This window comes from Barbus barbus (genome assembly GCF_936440315.1).
Source record: "Barbus barbus genome assembly, chromosome: 14".
NCBI lineage: Eukaryota > Metazoa > Chordata > Actinopteri > Cypriniformes > Cyprinidae > Barbus > Barbus barbus.
In genome coordinates, this window is record NC_136742.1 from 25,353,958 (window position 1) to 25,373,775 (window position 19,818).

Here is a 19,818-nt window from a genome sequence, read left to right on the forward strand (position 1 = left end):
TATGGATATTAGATTTAATAAACAATATCCCACAAATTATTCCTCTGGAATTCTTTTGGTAAATCTTCACTCCCATCTCTCTCACAATCTATTTTTGTTTTAAAGTGAAGCCTTTTCCCCTATTTTCCTTACATTCCTTTTTCTAATCCCTATTAACATCCTTTACCATGTCAATTTTCAAAAATAGGACTCAAGGTGCAGATACCATGCATGTAATGCAAGGTGATGCTCTCATACTCTCCTCATCAAAAAGTCCAAAAATGAAATAAAAGAAGAAACTGAGGCACACAACAAGGAATCCAACCTAATATAATCCTCTTTGCTATCCTGATTTTGTAATCCATGGCTTCACTAATATAAAAACCATGATGTGTGACACATCAGAACCTGATGGCGTGAGAGGCTATAAGAGAGAAATGATATCTGGAGCCGGTGATCCGTCTGACATCTTTGACACCGTAGCTTGCAAAGCACCAACAGATCTAAAGTGAAATGTTCATTCTGGCATCTGAGATGCTTGATAAGATTGCACGTTAATGACGTATCAACCAGAAGACCAGATTGACTGCCAGACATTTCTAGGTGATTTAAAGATTAAAGGATCAATCTCCATTACAGATCTGAGCCCGAGGAGCCCTGCGTTTTTTTCATCAGCGATACACTACATCACTTCATTCCAGCTTATAGAACCTCAGCACACTTGCCCTGCAATGCTTCACAAACATTATGACCAATGGTGCAATCAAATACACAACGCCATGGTATAGTACACATATGCTTTGCATACTGACTATGCAAAGGGGTCTCCAACCTTATTTCATTTGGGAGCTACTTTTTAAAAAGGAAAGTGTCTGAGTGTTACCCATGTTATACAATACTTACAACAAAAAAATGGTACGATTTTCACATTGGTCTGAAAAAAAATATGGCAGACAGACTGAATGAATTTGTAAATCCACAGTTGGACAGCAGGTGGCGCCTACGAACGCTTCTAAACACTGCTTTATTACGCATTACACAGAGGGAATTCGTATTATGCATTCAACAAATAATTGAATCATACATTCTTTCATATAATTTCCCTCAGCAGTCTGCCTTCAGTCATGTTTTCACACAATACGAAACTACTCTGCGTATTGCGCCTGCGTGAGACTCTTAATAACTTTGATTAACAGAGCAGTATTTACTGTAAGTTTTTAAAATCGCGATAATCAAATACGTGCTTAATGATAATTAAAATACGAAACAGGATAATGAAAATAACCTCACGGCTGATATGTCAAGTCTGTCTTGGCGAGCTACCTCCAATCAGGCCACGAGCTACTGGTAGCTTGCGAGCGACGTGTTGGAGACCCCTGGACTATGGCAATGATAATCTTTGGCCTGCAATTACGGACTGCTGTCACATGACCAGTGGCCTGAAAGCCCTGGACAGACACTGAACTGAAATCAGAATGAAAGTAGGAATCTCGTCTGCTGATGTAGAATTGGGATAAAAAAAATTATAAATATAAAGTGCTCCATGGATCTGGTAATCAAGTTTCATGGCTGGTTTGCCACTTAATTGGGTACAGTATTTGACATTTTAATTACATATTTGCTCGCTATTTCTACACACATGAGCAGACGATGGAGTATTTAATAAATTATTAGCTGAAATGAAAGAAGCAAAAAATGGGAAGATAGAGGGGAGAGAAAAATATCTTATATGCAAGAACTAGATGTTTACAATTTTGGGGAGAAAAAGTGAGTAGTGTTTTCCTGTGTAAAACTCACCGCTAAGATAGTTGTGGATGGGCACCAACACATCACTATGTAGTTGCTATGCCTTTGTGAGTAGTTGTTACTACATTGCTATGCCGTCACTAGGGTGTTCTGAGTGGTCGTCATTGCGTTTCGACATATGGTTGCTAAGGTGTTCTGAGTGGCTGTTAATCCATTGCTATGTGGCTGCTAGAGTGTTCTGATTGGTTTTTGTTGCGTTGCTATGTGGGTGCTGGGATGTTCTGATTGGTTGTCATTGTGTTCCTATGAGGTTGCTGGGGTGTTCTGTATGGTTGTCATTGCATTGCTATGTTTATGGTTGCTGGGGTGTTCTGAACGGTTGTTATTGTGTTTCTATCCAGTTCCTGGGGTGTTCTGAGTGGTTCTTATTGTGTTTCTATGTGGTTGCTGGGGTGTTGTGAATGGTTGTCATTGCGTTGCAATGTATGCAGTTGCTAAGGTGTTCTGAGTGGTCATTGCATTGCTGCGGGGTTGCAAAGATGTTCTGAATGGTTGTTATTGCGTAGCTATGTGGTTGCTGGGGTGTTCTGAATGGTTGTCAATGTGTTTCTATGTTTACGGTTGCTGGGGTGTTCTGAATGGTTGTCAATGTGTTTCTATGTTTACGGTTGCTGGGGTGTTCTGAATGGTTGTTACTGAGTTTCTATGCGGTAGCTGGTTGTTCTGAATGGGTGTCATTGCGTTGCCACATGTGGTTGCTAAGGTGTTCTGAGTGGTTGCTACTGTGTTGCTGATGTTCTGAATGGTTGTTATTGTGTATCTATGACATTGCTGGGGTGTTCTGAATGGTTGTTACTGAGTTTCTATGCGGTAGCTGGTTGTTCTGAATGGGTGTCATTGCGTTGCCACATGTGGTTGCTAAGGTGTTCTGAGTGGTTGCCACTGTGTTGCTGATGTTCTGAATGGTTGTTATTGTGTATCTATGACATTGCTGGGGTGTTTTGAGTGGTTTTCATTGCTTTGCTACATATGTGGTTGTTAAGGTCTTCTAACTGGTTGCCATTTTTTTGTATCTGGTCGCTGTTCTGAGCAGTTGTCACAGCATTGCTATGAGTTTGCTAAAGGCTGGAATACACTACGCAACATTTGCTCCGCTTTACAGTTTGGATAAGTTGATGCTAGTTGCAAAAATGCGGGGGCAGTCTGCAGATTTGAGTTGACAGATTTCATAGATGATGATGGTAACAGACTCTAATTTTTTAGCTTCAGACTTTGAGTCCATCCAATTGGAGGATATCAAACATGTTTGATATTTTCAGACGATTGTGGACCACACATTGTTCACACGTTTCTGCATGAGTTTGTTGCGATCGGAAACGACTTTAAAGTCTGGTAGTGTGTGATCCTCAGGCAATTACTAATTTTAAAAGTCGTGTAGTGTATTCCAGCCTTAAGTTGTTGTGAGTTGCTATACGGTTGCAAGGTTACAACACTATCTTGCCCTTAAAAACAGCTAGACGGATGCAACAGGAAGAGAATGCAGGGGTCTCAAGATGCATTTCTTAAAGTTGGCGCCATCTTAAAAATCCAAGCAACAAATAGCACGAGATGGCCAAAGATGTCAGTCTGAATGTGTATGAGTGGATTTCACAATGAAAAAACATAGCACATATGCAAGCAACTAAAATTTTAAAACTAGAAGAATTATAGTATATAAAGGAAAAAAAAGAATAATAATAAAATCTAGATAAACTAATCAGTCTCACTATTTGATTAGTCACCTGTTGGAAGAGTAGGCAAACTAAGAAGACAGGCTCTAGTAGCTTAAAACTCTCCGTCCAAGCAGTGCTTCCAGCTCTAAATAGGATTTTAGACCCAGCTGTGACACTGAAACACTGACAAAAGACCCAATAAATGCTTTTCCTGACCTTACAGCTAATGCAAGTTGATGATCTGCAACATATTTATTAAAAAGCCACTCTTTAAAAGCTTAGACATAAACAGAAAACACTTAAAGCCAAGCTGAGGTATTACACATTGCAAAAGAAGTACAAAATCAGATGTTACCTTTGAAAGGTCACCCACTTCCAAATAGAAACAGATGATGAAGACGTTCCAGGCGACCCACAGTACCAACCAGACTGCATACTGTGAAAGAGACAAGAAGAGGGTGTTTGAAAGACCTATTTTAACCTCAGACCCCCCAACCACTAACTAACCAAATACACATTTGCATATGTGTGATTAATTGGCTTGTAAAAGCGTAAGTGGGAGATTTTCTCTGTAATTAATTCTCCGATGTGTGTTCCTTAAAACATTCAGCCTCCACAAATCTGAAATCTGCCAAAGAAGCGGTGCAGGCAGATGCATTTCGCAGTGGAAGCAGGAACCCTGTGTGGGAGTTTGTGAGGGTGGCTCGCTCCCTGGTTCATGAGCTAACGCGTATCGAAATAGCGGGATGTGATTATAAAACAATGAAACAGATTCCCCAGAAATATCGCTGGCACAGGGGGGTGTATTTAAAAATAAAGCAAATTTTAGTTAAATAAACACAGGTCTCATCCTGTTTCGGATCATTAGGGAATGCAGTAAACCAACATTGCGTTAAATGAATTTGTTCAAAAGACAAGGCTATTCGCTCATGAGCATTTGCAGCTCGTAGCATGTTTTTACTGATTAAAATGTGAGAGGTACGCCACGTGAGAATTCCGAGGTCTGTTAGGCAGGCAGTGATCTTTAGATAAAATAACACTTATATGATCCAATTCAAAGTGAGACAGGTGAGTGCAAATGAAAAACTGAGCGAAGGGAAATGCAAAATCAATTTGAATTACCTGATGGGACTTGAGCGGAAAAACACGTCTTTAGCACTTGAAAATGAACAGTTGGCGACATGAATTTTGAGTAGCTTCCAAAAGTGGCTCTAATAGATAGATCAATATGGACTTAGCTTTGATAAAATGAGCATGTGCAAAGACACTACAACCTTCCTTTACAAATGTACCAGCTCGATTTTAGGGTTGTGCACCAATCAGATTTGAACTTTTTAAATGTTTTTATTAAATTCGTTAATTTGAACTGTGGTACAGTAAATAGCACAGAAAACAGAATTAAAGAAAATGAAATTAAAACAAGCTTAAATTCAAATAAATTTATATAAAAAAAAAAAACTTTAGCTACCAAATCAAAGTTTATCAAACTTTGAATATTGGCTTAATGAAACCTTTTGAAAAATGTTTTTAAAGTGCGAAGGTGTTTAGCAAGACAGATATTCAATAGACAGACAGTTTAGTAAATGTATTCTCCTGTCAATCGAATTCAACCTTCCTGTGGTACATGGCCAATTAGACTGAAATCCCAAATTATGAAGTTTCTTCTCTCTACCAGTGTTGGGAAAGCTGCAAATTGTAAGCAAAGCAAAGCAAAATATAGCTAGCAAAGCTACCGATCCAACTTCCTACATGGCTACATGGTGAAAGTAGATTCTTACACTTAAGTGACTTCATAGTTTTAAAAAATATGGAATATTACATTAATAATTATTAATAATACTCATATGTAATTTGATCTAATACACATTTGTTCATTTGGTAATTGCTCATCAATTGGTTTCTATACAACCAACAAATGGACACCCAACTTGATTTCTAATATATTGTCAGGGAAAATGTAATGAAGAGTCTGTCAATGCTACCCAGCAACTCCAGTCAATAAAAGTCAATAAAACAGCTTTACTAATGAAACGATAAATTACCTATAAACTAATGACTCCACCACCTCAATGCTGAGAAAGGTACTTAATAAGCTTAGCTATAGTTGTAGCAATGCTACTGCTCAATCTTAAGTGCAAACAAGCTGGTTAGCTGGGTTCAGCTGGTCTTCCAGCCTGGTCATAGCTGGTTTGCAGGCTGGTTTTAGAGGGGTTTTAACTACTTCTTTAGCTGGGACACCAGCTAACCAAACAGCTAAAACCAGCTGAACACCCACTTGACCAGCTAAAACCAGCATGGACATTTAATGATTGCTATGGTAATTGATATGATCTCCAACACAGTTGAGTATCAATTCAGCCATTTATTAAGGCTGATCTTGTATGAGAGGGTTGACCCACTTCGGTGCTGTCAGTCGCAACATAGCTGTTCTTTATTCCCAGATCTGAGGTTCTATATGCAAAAAATGGTGAGCGCCTCAGGCTAGGGCCAAAGATCAACAAAATCACTCTTGTCTTCCAACTACAGCATGGTTGAAGTATCTCCTGCCTTCCACGCACTGCTGTATAAGAATGAGCCTCCTCCGCATGTTAGAGCAGAAGGGGGTCTAGACGGAGTGATTGACTTCAATTAAGTCTCATAATCCTACTTGATATCTCTAGCATGCATTCCGAGTTGATCCAGCGGGAGGAGGTTATAAATGCTTCTTCAGCGAGGGCTGTTTCGGCCTAACCTTTCCCCCAAGAACTCACGCTCGCAAACGGAACGCACCAGACCGTTGAGACTCGGAATTTTGCCATCTTGAAATCTGACATGTTGTCAGGACATTAGATACAGAAGATGTGGGCATGTAGTGGAACCTCATTTGGCCCTTTGCCAGCCACTGGAACGTGCCAAGTTGAATTAGAATAAAAATTTATCTGCCCTGACAGCATCCTCAAAACGGATATAAGCAAGAGTAATGTTCGAATGTGAGCAATTTATCTTTGTAGGAGGCTCTCTCTCCATCTCTCTCTGGCCCGGCCACTGCTCCTAGACTGAAAAATCGAGCATTGTTTATTCCAAAGGGAGACACTAAAGACTAAACACTAAAAAGGCAATCTACTTCATCTCAGCTGGGTGACATGACCCGAGTCACATTTGAGGCAATGACCCGGTCCATCAGTACATTGATATCTCTCTGTTACGCTGACCAAGGTGTTAAATGTCCATTGTACTGAGCTGTAGAGAAACATTGTCACAACAAGTGGTCTAATCTCATCCATGTTAAATGTGGTAAACAGCAACTGTTCTCCCTTAATATCATATATTAGGAATGACTTGATTGATGGACTGGACATCAGTATAGATCATGCATAAAACTGTCACTTGAATCATTTATTTCTGATGCATTTAGTACCTTAGTTCACTTGTTTAGTGATACATTAACACAGCAATCACTCGGATTGAAAGATTAGACCAAAAGTACCATAAGGAATAGGCACGGCAAGGCGAGTTTATTTATATAGCACATTTCATACACAGTGGTAATTCAAATTACTTTACATAAAAGAAAGTGAAATAGTCATTAAAAATAATAATCACAGCAATAAAAACAAGGAATTAAAAATAATAATATAAATAAGGAATTTTAAAGTTATATAGAAATTGATTTAAAATGAATTTAAAACAGTTAAGAATAGAAAATGATTATACATAAAATACAGTGCAGTCAGTTCGGACATAGCACAGTGCTCATTCAACAAATGCAGAGCTAAACAGATGAGTTTTGAGTCTGGATTTAAATGTGGCTAATGTTTTAGCACATCCGGGCCCCGCCTCCTCACTAAGATAAAAGTTTTTTGTCTTTTCCTCGCTCAGAGTTGCTCTCAGATTGGTCCTGAATCACTTTTAAGCTAAGACTCCTAGTTAGAAATTTTTAAGCTAAATTAGGAGCTATCTAAGGCCCTGATATCTTCTGGAAGCTGGTTCTAACTGTGGGCGGCATAATAGCTAAAATCGGACTCCCCTTGTTTTGTGTGAACCCTTGGTGTTTCTAACTGACTCAATCCTAATGATCTGAGTGGTCTGTTAGGTTTATATTCAGTGACCATATCAGCAATGTATTTAGGTCCTAGGCCATTGCGTGACTTATAAATGAGTAAAAATACTTTAAAATCAATCCTAAATGTAACTGGAAGCCAGTGTAAGGACCTGAGGACTGGTGTGATATGCTCAGATTTTCTGGTTCTAGTCAGAATCCTGGCAGCAGCGTTTTGGATGAGCTTCAGATGTCTAATGGTCTTCTTTGGAAGGCCAGTGAGGAGACCATTACAATAATACACCCTGCTGGTGATAAAGGCATGAACAAGTTTCTCCAAGTCTTGACTGGAAACAAAACATCTAATTCTTGCAGTGTTTTTGAGATGATAGTATGCTGATTTAGTTACTGCTTTGACATGACTACTGAAACTAAGGTCTGTCTCCAGAATCATCCCATTTTTAGGTGTTTGACCCCTAGAGGCATTCACCTTGAGAACTTCATCTTTGTTTCCAAATGCAATGACTTCAGTTTTCTCCTTGTTTAACTGAAGAAAGTTTTGGCACATCCAATTGTTAATTTCATCAATGCATTGGCAGAGGGAGTCAATGGGGCTCTAGTCAATAAAGGAAGAGGTTACTCATATTAAAAAAATAATAATCTTAAAACCAGCAAAAACTGGTCTTAGTTGGCCTCCCAGGTTGGTCTGTTGCCTTGCCTGGTTTTGCAAGGGTTTTGGGCACTTTTCAGCTGGTCAGGCTGAGAGACAACTGGCCACCCAGCTAAACAACAGTTTAGCGAGGCTCAGAGACTAGCAAGACCAGCTAAAAACCAGCCTGGCCAGATTTGGAGACAATTTTAAAGCCATATAGAAAGCTATTATGTACTCATTGAGCATTGATGATCCATCTTAAACTAGCCTAAACTGGATTGCTGGTATAAGTTGGATGGAAGACCATCTTAAACAGCTGAGACCAGAAATTAAATTTAGGCTGGTCTAAGCTAATGTTGATCTTCTTTAAATGTAGCAAACCAAAATGAGGAGAAAATGCAACATTGTAACAATTTAGTCCATAGTCAATGTGCAAAAACAATCACATCCAATCAGAACATCTGATGCGCAAGTGCATATACGATGCAGGATTTTAGACCAATGAGATTCCACAGTGGGCAAGGCTAGCTGATGCACTGAAACCAAACTGTCAAAATGTCTTGTTGTTTATCATGGTAGCAAAAGGTTAGGACAAACACTTATATTTGTTTCTTATTGTTATGTTGCATTGTGCCTGGCTAGGATTAAAAGTGAGACACTTTTATGACACCAGAGGTATAATAATAAAACAAAATGACAGCATAAACTGCAGGGGGGAAAGACAATATATGTCACAACCTGAATATGAAAATATGTGGAAACTCACCCCGGTCACATATCGCGGTCTGAACTGTACTGTCCCAAAGAGGCCTAGAATCACTGTAATGATATGGATGAAGTTTGTGAGGATCGGAGCCCACTGGTATCCGAGGAAATCAAATATCTGTCTCTCCAGAATGCTGATCTAGAAACCAAACACAGAAGAAAAAGAAACTGATTTACAAAGCAAAGACGAGGATAATACATTGACATGTAAGCATTTATTTGCATAAAGGTGTAAACAGATTTCCTTTTAAGCCAGCTTCAGGGGTTGCTGTTATGACAGCGCTCTGATGTCAGCTGGAAGGCAGGGTGAGACGATGGGCCGCGGGGCCACATGTGACAGCACATTCTACATGCAGCCAGAGGAATACCCCTGTCACACAGGCGATTAATTAGGACCGAGACATGCCGCTCTCCGGAGTCAAACCCCCTACCCTTTCGTAAAAACCAGAGACGACTTGGAAATTAAAGCTGGCAAGTCCAGCCTCGCAGCTCTGGGTGCTCCAATCTCAACCACTGATTGGACATGACACTGATGTCAATACCACAAGCAATGGCACTTCCAAAAGCAGACCAGGACGGGGTCACAGCTTCATCCCCAAAGGACCTACAAGCAGCCAGCCTCATAAAGCTAATGCTAATAGCACCCGTGTCTCCAGCTGCATTCACAAGAAGCTCCGTTTAACAACCTCAGATGCTCAAGGTCTTTTCTGGGAAGAAAACCAAACAAAAATCACGCCACTGAATTGACTTTTTCTTGTGATGTAATGGGGGATAGTAAAGAGCAAAGATTCAGGATGAAGGTTGTTAAATAAAGCTATCGAGGTCACAATGACATTCGAGTTTTCAGCGGTTGCATTTTCAAACATCTACTCAAGTGAACATCAATAGAGGCTTCAGAGGGTTCAATAGCAGCATGAATATCAAATTACTTTGAGTCGCACCGAGGTGCTGTATTTAAGTGTTTCCTATTCAGTGCTGTTTTTGCAGCAGGAGAGACCCTGTTTAACCCTACAGCCCACCCACTGGATCAAATAAATAAAATATTTCAACTTCTGCTGAGAAAAACAAAATTAGTCATTAATTGAGATTTTTTTATTATAACATTGATTAAATGAACAATTATTCAAATTAATTTAAACAATACAAATAGTTAAAAAAACCTAACGTGTATCTTAAACTAGTGGATCTAAACCAGAAGACCTTGACCACGTGTATTGGTACATATGTTTTAATAATTCATTAAGAATTATTCTAAATATAAAAATGCTAAATAATTCCATTGATTTTACTGAAAAAGAATTCATGCAGAATTATAGTCTTGACTATTCTGGAAACACAAAATAAATCATGGTTAATTCATTTAATATATCAACAAATCCCATTTCCTGTTAATAAAAAGCTCCAAGAACAAGCAACGTTGTCAAAAATACAACATAAACACTGGAGGCCTTGTGAGTTAAACTTAAACTATCATATGAGGAGCAATAATACTAATTTAATGTAGCATTACAAACCTTGAACAAAACAGTTCTTGCTATATGATACATGAATAAAAATAAAGTCCTGTGGTTCAGTGAATCAGAAGTTAATTCAGTAACCACTATGACATTGTATCTTATCACATTCAGTTTAGACGGCAGTGTCGATCTCAGTCAAATTAAAACATAATTCGCCATGGCACTGTAGGTTTAATGACACTGCTGTTTGTAACTGAGCAATAGTTCATGCTACAAATCTATCACCCGTGAACAAAGCTCAGGAGTCTATTAATCTGTGCATCCAGTTCAGTTTTGCCCAGTGATGACCAGGTTGTGACCCCCTCCGCCCATGATCTCCCAAAGGGACGCGTCTTCTGTTGTCTGGGTGTTTCCTTTGAGCTTCTGCTAGCGTACATCTGGTAAGCGTGCCTGTCCCAAACACTTATGTCATTGATCATAATGAAAGGTATTAAACTGACAACACCAAGCAACACCACCGCACTACACACAAGTCTCAGAATAAAAATGGCTCCTGTTCCAAGTGGCATCTACTTTTCTTATTTTTTTTACCACAGTATTGTTCTGCCTTCCCATTCAGCATTCAATGGCACCAAATAATTCTCTGGTTTCGGTGTGTTTTTATGAATCATTGCATGTGATTTCCCCCGCTCTAGCTCTTGTTTATTTTCACTGTCCTCCATATTTCTTCTATGAAACAGAAGGATGAAAAGACAAATGCATTACCATCTGTTTTCTTAAAGGAATAGTTCACAAATGAAAATTCTGTTATATATTCACCCTCACGTTGTTCCAAACATACAGACTTTCTAAAACACAAAACAAATTCTGAAACATGAACTAATTATACCGGTTGCTCTATTCTATGCAATTACAATGCATGGGAATTGAAGCTTTCAGTCTTCTGAAAAGCACACAAAAGTACCATAAAAGTTTCACTTCAATAAGACTCATGTACTATATTGTAAGTCCTCTGAAGTTGCACAATAGCTTTGTGTGAAGAAACTGAAATTTAAGTTGTAACACAAAAACAAATCTGATCTAGCTCTCATTTGAATGTTCGAGAGAATTCATGGGAGAAGTAGCAATGCCCAGATTGTGAACAAATCATTTTTAAGAGTCAATTAATTGACCAATCTTGTTGGCAAAACTCGTCTGAATGATCGGTTCATGAATCAGGTTCTCGAGTTCAACTCACTCCACAGTGGATAACATTTTACTGGAGGGGAAGATTAGTAGCAAATAATGACTCAAAATTTGATTTACTCCCATGGTTGGCTTCAGAAAACGTATAATATAAAGATATAAAGTCACATGGTCTAATTTTGGAATTTCAGAGTCTTCATTCTAGCATTGAAAAGATCGAACAGTACAAATGAGGGGTTTTAGGAACAGGCTCTTGTTTGAGGTGGGGGGCCAGATCATCATGAATGTGGCCCCTGGGCCTCCCTTTTATATAAACAGTAATGTAAACGGCATTGTGGGGCAGCTGTGCTCTAAATAACAGATTTATCAAGTCATTTTTACACATGAGTAATTAGATCTATAAATATGAGAGGAACATCCTCTCATTAATGATCTAAAGATTGAGATTTGGAAGTGGAAAGGCCTTAAAAGAAGAAATTTGAAGGCCTGACTACTCACTGACAACAAAGAGATTTCCTACAGCTTCAAGCAGAAAGCAAACATTCAGTCCTTCAGAATAGTATGCACGAGTATGTATCTATATAAAAAAATCATAACACTCATACTGAAGCTTTAAAATCTCCGAAACGTTCAAAGCCACTGAATAAGATGACACATACTGTTCAAAAGTGAGGAGTTGGTAAGATTATTTTTGATTTTTTCGAAAGTTTCTTATGCTTACCATGGCTGTAAGAAACAGTAATATTATGAAATATTATTACAATTTCAAATAACTGTTTTCTATTTTAATATATTTTAAAATGTAATTTATTCCTATGATAGCAAAATTGAATTCTTAGCTGCAATTACTCCAGTCCTTAGTGTCACATTATCTTCAGACATCAGATTTTGTTAATAATGTTGAATCCAGAAAAATATGTTTTTCCATGATTTTTTCCAACTTTAGCATATTGCCCGCCCACTTGTTGGTCTTTTTGCATTGGTCTGAATGAAAATGCAAATTCATTCTTTGCCACTAGGTGCAGCTTTGGAGTGGTAAAAATAGCTGTTTGTGAAAGCAGCACTGCAAAAATGCTGTTTTTATCAGGCATTACAGGCATGATGAAATGGAAATGAGACCAATTGTACCAATCACCACAGATTAGCGTCAAGCAAAGGAGGGGTTTGGAGAAATGAAACGTAGAGCGAATCATTTGGGAGTCGTTGAGCAAATTAGGTAAAAATAAATGCATATTATGAGACAATGAAAGTATTTTTTGACCTTGCATGCACGTCAACCTGTTGTTGGGGACTCCCAAAACTGTGAAATATGAACCTTTCATTACCCATAATAGGGGCACTTTAAAAAAATATACTAACACCAAACTTTGAATGATAGTACACACATTGGACCAGACATCAACTCAATTGTACATTAAATACAGCATGTTGCTACAATTTACATTTATGTATTTGGTAAACACTTACTGTGCATTCAGTTTAATCATTATACCAGTATGTGGGAATTGAACCATTGACCTTGCTGGCACCATGTTTTGTCAGTTTGAGCTATGAGAACATTGCCTCAAGCTATTAAAGTGGTAAACGGCCTACAGTAAGCATAATAAACAGTTTAACTTGGCGGAAGAATTGTTTAGTGCGATTATTAATATTAATACACGTAATTATTTATTGTACATATTGCAGTTGGCATCATTTTATAGAAGCAATAAGCCACTCGAGACCATATGCTCTACCATTATACCATGGTCGAAGAGGATTTTTGTCTTGCTTTTTGGTAACAACACCCCTTAACTGTGGTAAATTGACAATGAGGAGTGAGAGTGTCAAGCTAAAAGCATCACTAAACCGATTCCGTAATGAATATCGAATCCAAAGGTCAGCATAACCAATTCCTGTAATGATATTTTCCCTTCCTTATGTGCACATAATGTTTTTTCATGATTATTACTTGGCAGCAGAAGCATCCCATTAGCGATTAACCGCTATAGCGCACGCTTTCAGTCCGTGATTGAGATTAAAGTTCATTCTCCCTGTGACAAAGCCAAATCTCATTCTCCCAACCTTGTGCTTTCGCTCGCCTCTCTCCTGCTTCGCTTCTCTCTCCCTTTCCCCACATTTATATATTTCTTTCGGTGCGCAGGGACACGAGCAGCCTTTAATCAGAGAGACAAAAGCTAATCAATCAGCAGGGGCAGGTTGAATAGAGAGCTTCACGGCGCATTCAAACGAAGCTGGCCGAGTTATAGCGTTTCCCAGTGTTAGCGCCACAGAGCATTAACTACAGAATGAGCACGGGCTAATGAAGAAGGCTCCCATGCAGCACGGCAGAGGGAAGGCGCATCTTGGCTTGCCTCCATTGTCCGTCAGTAATCCAATTCCATCTGCTGCTGCCGCCAGTGATTTTAATGTTGCTCTGCAGAGATGAGACTGCAAAAATAACAGCAGAATTGAGTGGATAATTAAACTACGACACATTCAGTTGGAGCAGAATAGGGGTTTTGAGGTGTGGAGACATTTAAAATTAAGTGTAAGCTGCTAATGTGGGTACGAAGTACAAGTATTTGCATTTGCAAACATTGCAACATGCTTGATTGGTGTGCAGCGCACTAGACGTCCTTTCACAACTGTTTCTGCTTCTGTCAAACATCATGCAACCATGATGCCATGACAATGCATGACACTGTTTCGCAAACACCACATTCAAGTGGTCTTTGTTTCAGGCAGTAACGGTGGTGAGAATTGTTTTTCCATTGCATTCCAAGTGCCATTGCATCTCATTTACATCTAAACAGTGGATCTGGATGAAGTATAATTGGAATGGACTGTATGCAACTACAGAAAAAGACACATTTATGATTCCAAATGAATATGATGCTTTTTCTTGAAGGTCTATTTCTTTTAATCACCTCAAAGAATATTCTCAAACAGAGTCAACTACTGTAAATAAATAATTATTAGTGATCAAAGAGCATATAAAACCACCTTTGTACAGTAATGTGAAGAAATCTAAAATGCACAGTGACAATGAGAGACATTCAAGGACCCCTGATGTTTTCCCCTGTGTGTTATGTACAATGGACATGTTCATGCAAAAATTCAAGTGGGTGTACTGTATCAATTAAATATTTGCAAGATTGTATGCATATCAAAGCTGATAAACGCACATAAACTCATCATACATCACTGACCATGAAATTATTTTACAAGAACCGCATTAAAATAGGAACTCTAAAAGAAAAGAAAACATTTTTTAAATAATTGCATTAGAGGGGGAAATCTGAAGGAAGAAAGGAATGAAGAAAAAACATTATTTCACACTGTTTTCTATTTGAATATATTTCAAATGTAATTTATTCCTGTGATGAGAAAGCTAAAATTTCAGCATCATTACTCCAGTCTTCGGTGTCACTTGATCCTTCAAAAATAATTTGAATATGCTGATTTGGTGCACAAGAAATTATTTATTATTATCACTGCTGAAACCAGTTATGCTGCTTAATATTTTTGTGGAAATTGAGATCCATTTTTCCCCTAGGTTGTTTGATATAAAGAAGGAAGGAAGGTTATGAAAGTTAAACAGGGGAAATCACAATATTTTACAATAACTGAATAAAATGAGGAACAACTGGATAAAGGAAGGAAGTAATGAACAAAAGGATGGAGAGAAGGAAGAAAAAGTAAGATAAAACATTATTTCACAATAAATGCAGTAAAAGGGGGAAACTGATGGAAAGAAGGAAGGAAGGATCACCAGCTGCAAGTGCTTCATTTGGAGAGTGAAAGGTGATGGTAGTTAAGAGCTGCGTTCCTCCACTACTGACTACAATGACAGGAAGCCGTCTTTTTGAGTTGATGTACATCATTATGCACTTCCTTTGTTCATCTTTAGCTGAGGGCACAGCCTGCGGAGGTGTACATGAAGACAAGACAAGATGAATCTAACACAGTTCATTGGTTCCAGATAAAAGTATGCAAGTATGATGACTTAATGATGACTTAATGGGCATACAGTATCTGGTGTAGTTTGAAAAATAGCTCATCATCCATTATATTAAATGAAAAGGTTTGCACAGGTCTCATTATGAATCTATCTATCTATCTATCTATCTATCTATCTATCTATCTATCTATCTATCTATCTATCTATCTATCTATCTATCTATCTATCTATCTATCTATCTATCTATCTATCTATCTGTATGGAAGAATATTGGAATATAACGTTTAACAAAATATGATGTAAATATCACAAATATCAATTCTTACACTAAGCAAATACATTCATGCTTTGGATTTTCAACTTTGTTCATAGTCCATCTCAGGAGAAATAAACAGACAACTCCAATTCATGGGCTTCATTATGCCATCGAAAGAAATGGTGCAAATAGAAGCACATCAAGTGCACAGAGAGCCTAATAACAATGCAATGAATGCCAACATTTACATGCATCCAGTAAGAGGTTATTGAAAATGCATGAGGTTATTTACTTATACAGATCTGTCTGAATGTGTTCATTACAGGACTCGCCATTCGCACAAATCTTGGAATTCCATGCTGAATGACGCAGGTTGGACTTTTGACGAGTAACTGTGTTTTTTTGTAATAGACAATGATGATGAGTTTAAGTGTCAGCCCCAGCGTGTAACAGAGACAATAATGTGTTTAAGCATGCCGTTCATACAGTGGAGGGATTCCGCAGCAGCTGTCAGAATGTGTAGCTAAGCTTGAAAAATGCTGTTCATTATCTACATCGCACAATGGGTCGTTTCATATTCTTGGCCTCTTGCTCTTTGACCAAAATTCTCACAAAGGTCTGAATGGCAGCGAAAGAAAAGCACTCCACTAAAGTAATTGTGCTTTACACCCACAGAGCAAAGATAAAGAAGCCATGGAGAAAATGGAGGACATTAATATTAAATTTCACGAAATGAAGATTTTGCTCCAAGACAAACAATGAAAAAATGTCAGAGCTAGATTTTATTTTTCATCAGGTATCTGTTGCACAGACTGTACAAATACAACAAAGAACTGTTCTTTGAATGCTATATGGGAACATGCAAATTTGCATGTGTACTAACACTGAAAAATAAATTGTGGAATCAATTTTCACTCTAGTAAATTTCACAAACAATTACAAAGAAACAGCAACACATTGAATTAAAACAGATGCATACTTTAAAGTCGCAATGTAACTGAAATAGAGATCTTTACTTCTGTATTGTGTCATACATTTACATAAAAGAGATTACCGAAAAATAGTTCTGGTTCAATCCTTCGGATGTTGATTGGACGGAAGCAAATCAACAACAGAAAAAAGGGGCGGCGTTTAAGTGGACAAACTGATGGCATACGTCACCAGAGAGAAATCTGTAATTTCACAGGAAGATTATGTTATATTTTAATTAAAAATAGTGAGCATGAATGAATCATTCACAATAAAATCAATAAGATACATTTAAAAAACAGGTTTCTATTTCATGTCAACTGTACTCTGAATCTCACATACTGTGTAGTCTGAGTATGCAAATTTGGATGCAGCCATTGACTTCATGCCATGAATTACTTCAGAAAAGGAATATTAAAGACTTGTCACACCCATATTTGAAAGCCTCATTAATACAGTCCAGTGAAGAAGAGCTTCTTGTTTCCCACCCAGAGGTTTTCAAGGAACCAAGTGGCAAACGTTCATTTCTTTAGTATGGATGGCTCTAGGGGTGGGAGGAGGAGAGCAACTGAATAAAATTCATCAAGATACAGCAGTGTTAATGATGATAATCTATTTTAATATTCGTTTGCATATAAATGAGGCTGACGAAAGAGCTGTTGCCCGAGGGCCAGAAAGATGATGGAGACTGATACGGGAATAGACCCAGCAGTGAACTCAAATGTCAACTGAGCAGGGTGGAAGCTGCCAGCATGCGCAGAAGGCCCACTGTGAGAGCTGCCACAATGGCTTTACTAATAAATATGTAAAATATGAACTAGTCAGGGTACAGTAGGAACTCTAGAGATGCATGGAAATTCAATCCAAATGTCATATATCCTTCCGGTCCTACCGCACGACCACTGATGCAATATTAAAAATAGATCCTTGACATAAAATCGACTGCATGTGATGCTACATAAATGACACAAATGCATGAAATGATTCAACCATCCCTGGGACAGAGACCTCTGTAGCTAGGAGGTATATATATATAAAAAAAGTAACCATAAGTTGACTTTAGTGGAGAAGCCCTCTAATTGGCTGACCTTAAACTGTCATCTTTATTTTCAGGCTTCATAATTTCTTGAATCTTTATTTATTTCACTTCTCACTGGGTGTGTTTGAGGAAAGTGCCAGTTCTCATTTAAGCGATTCTGTCAGAGAACCGCTGGTAAATACCAAGTTTCGGTGACTGACAGTTTCTTCACTTTTGTGCCAGTTATTTAAAAGCCCAAAAGCTCTGCTACCACAAAGAGCTGGTATCAGCTCATGGAATTTAAAAGGAAGTATTACAGGTCAGAGAAACCTGTTTTGAAGGCTTTAAAGACCATGCAGTCACCGTGTAACAAACACCAGAACCTGTTGAGCTTCACACCTTCATCCACTTTTTGAAAAGCACAAAGACGTTTCATATTGGCAGAGTCAAAAGTCCATCACAAAAGTTATCTGGAGAACTGATACACTCAATAACTCCAATCTGGTATTTTGTTAGCTAATACAATAACCACATTTTTAAATGTGGCTTAAGTATCCAAATACATTTTGGGGCCACTGTAGTTGTGCTCACGTTCATTGTATGCAGAGAAAGAAATATTTGGCAATGTCTTAAAATAAACTATTGATTTTGAATACGTGAGTCCAAGCTCAGTGGTCGGTGTAAAAATTAGATACAAATACACGACACGCACACCGTCTGTGCTTTTTCCTTCATCTGAGGCATTAGATTCCCAATCACAGAGTCAATAAAAGCATTTACACTGTGCTCATGTAAAATAAAGCTGTTTTTGAGAATTATGTGAAAATATGCGTTTGCTGATTAACAAGCTGTGGAGTAGGTGTGGAGATAAAATATTTAGCTAATAATAACACACCACAGCAGTGCGGACTGACTCATCTGCCACATACATCACAGGGATTTTATCACTAAATAAATATCAAATTTCTCACTTCGGCTGGTCAGCAATAATAAAGCAGATTTTCACTGCTTGATGGGTGTGTTATTGGTGCTAATCAAATATTAGTGGATTCTACTAAAACAAACAACCTTACACACAGGAATTTCTCAGAAACTTAACAGTAATGCTTATAGTTATATAAAGTTATATAAGTTATATAAATTTAAAAAACAATTTTTGCAACAAACAATCTGGCTAAAAGTCATTTTTTTGTTCAATGTGACAGTGACATTATATTCATTGATGGGACAGCATTTTGCATGTCACACCTTAATTTTATCCATACAATTGATTTTTTCATACTATTTTAAAGGTTTAGTTATATTTGAATTTAATTTAATTACATTTTTCTTAAATTATAGGCAAAAACCTGAAACATTTTACCCTAAAAATAAATAATAAGATAAAAAAGCACACACACACACACACACACACAAAAAAGTAGTATGATACAATACAACTGAATGGAAAAAAATAATACACACTTTTACTTATACAGTCCAATACTAATAATATAATAGCAATTATACATATGGTTAGTTAATCTATGAGATACTACTGTTATTTGTTGTTTAAAATACTCTTTTGCAATTATCCTGCATTCAGCTTTTATTGATTTATTCTTTGATTTTTGATTTTTTATTTAGCAAGGTTGCATTAAATTGATTAAAAGTGAGAACTTAAGTGAGAATTCTATTGTTCTTCTTCCCCCCCCCCAAAAAAAAAAAGAGATTATGTAGTATACATAAAAAATGATTAAATTAACGCAGGCTTGGTGAGCACAAGAGATTTCTTTCAAAAACATTAAAACATTTTTACAGACTTAAAATTTTTGAAAAGTAGTGTGCATAAATACGCATTCAACTAAATCTGAACCTAAATTATTGATGCAGCCTAATATAAAATTCATAGAGTTCTTTAAAAAATACAAAATTAAAAAAATGTGTAAGCCTTATGCAAAAGATCTTAACTATTAAATATATTAATATATCCAAGAAAATGAACCGATAAACCGAGTTATGATCAACGATACAACAATGTGTGCGATCCTTCTGGATTCCCATAGAGCATCATTTGGGTCAAGACGTTGAGTGCAGTGGGGCAAAAGATGTGAATATTCATCAGACTCTTCCATACTT

At 37.6% G+C, this 19,818-nt stretch overlaps 1 protein-coding gene across 2 annotated transcripts in view; it reads right to left on the minus strand.

Moving 5' to 3' along the window:
- The window catches only part of LOC306879966 (sodium/potassium-transporting ATPase subunit beta-1-interacting protein 2), a gene marked incomplete at both ends in the record, with an annotated part of 195,642 nt that overhangs the window by 110,877 nt on the left and 64,947 nt on the right, over positions 1-19,818 (minus strand). For both annotated transcript variants that reach the window (XM_079433195.1, XM_079433196.1), the window contains 2 exons: positions 3,793-3,873; positions 8,874-9,011. In XM_079433195.1, the coding sequence (XP_079289321.1) occupies positions 3,793-3,873; positions 8,874-9,011 (219 nt within the window). The remainder of the gene's footprint in view (positions 1-3,792; positions 3,874-8,873; positions 9,012-19,818) is intronic.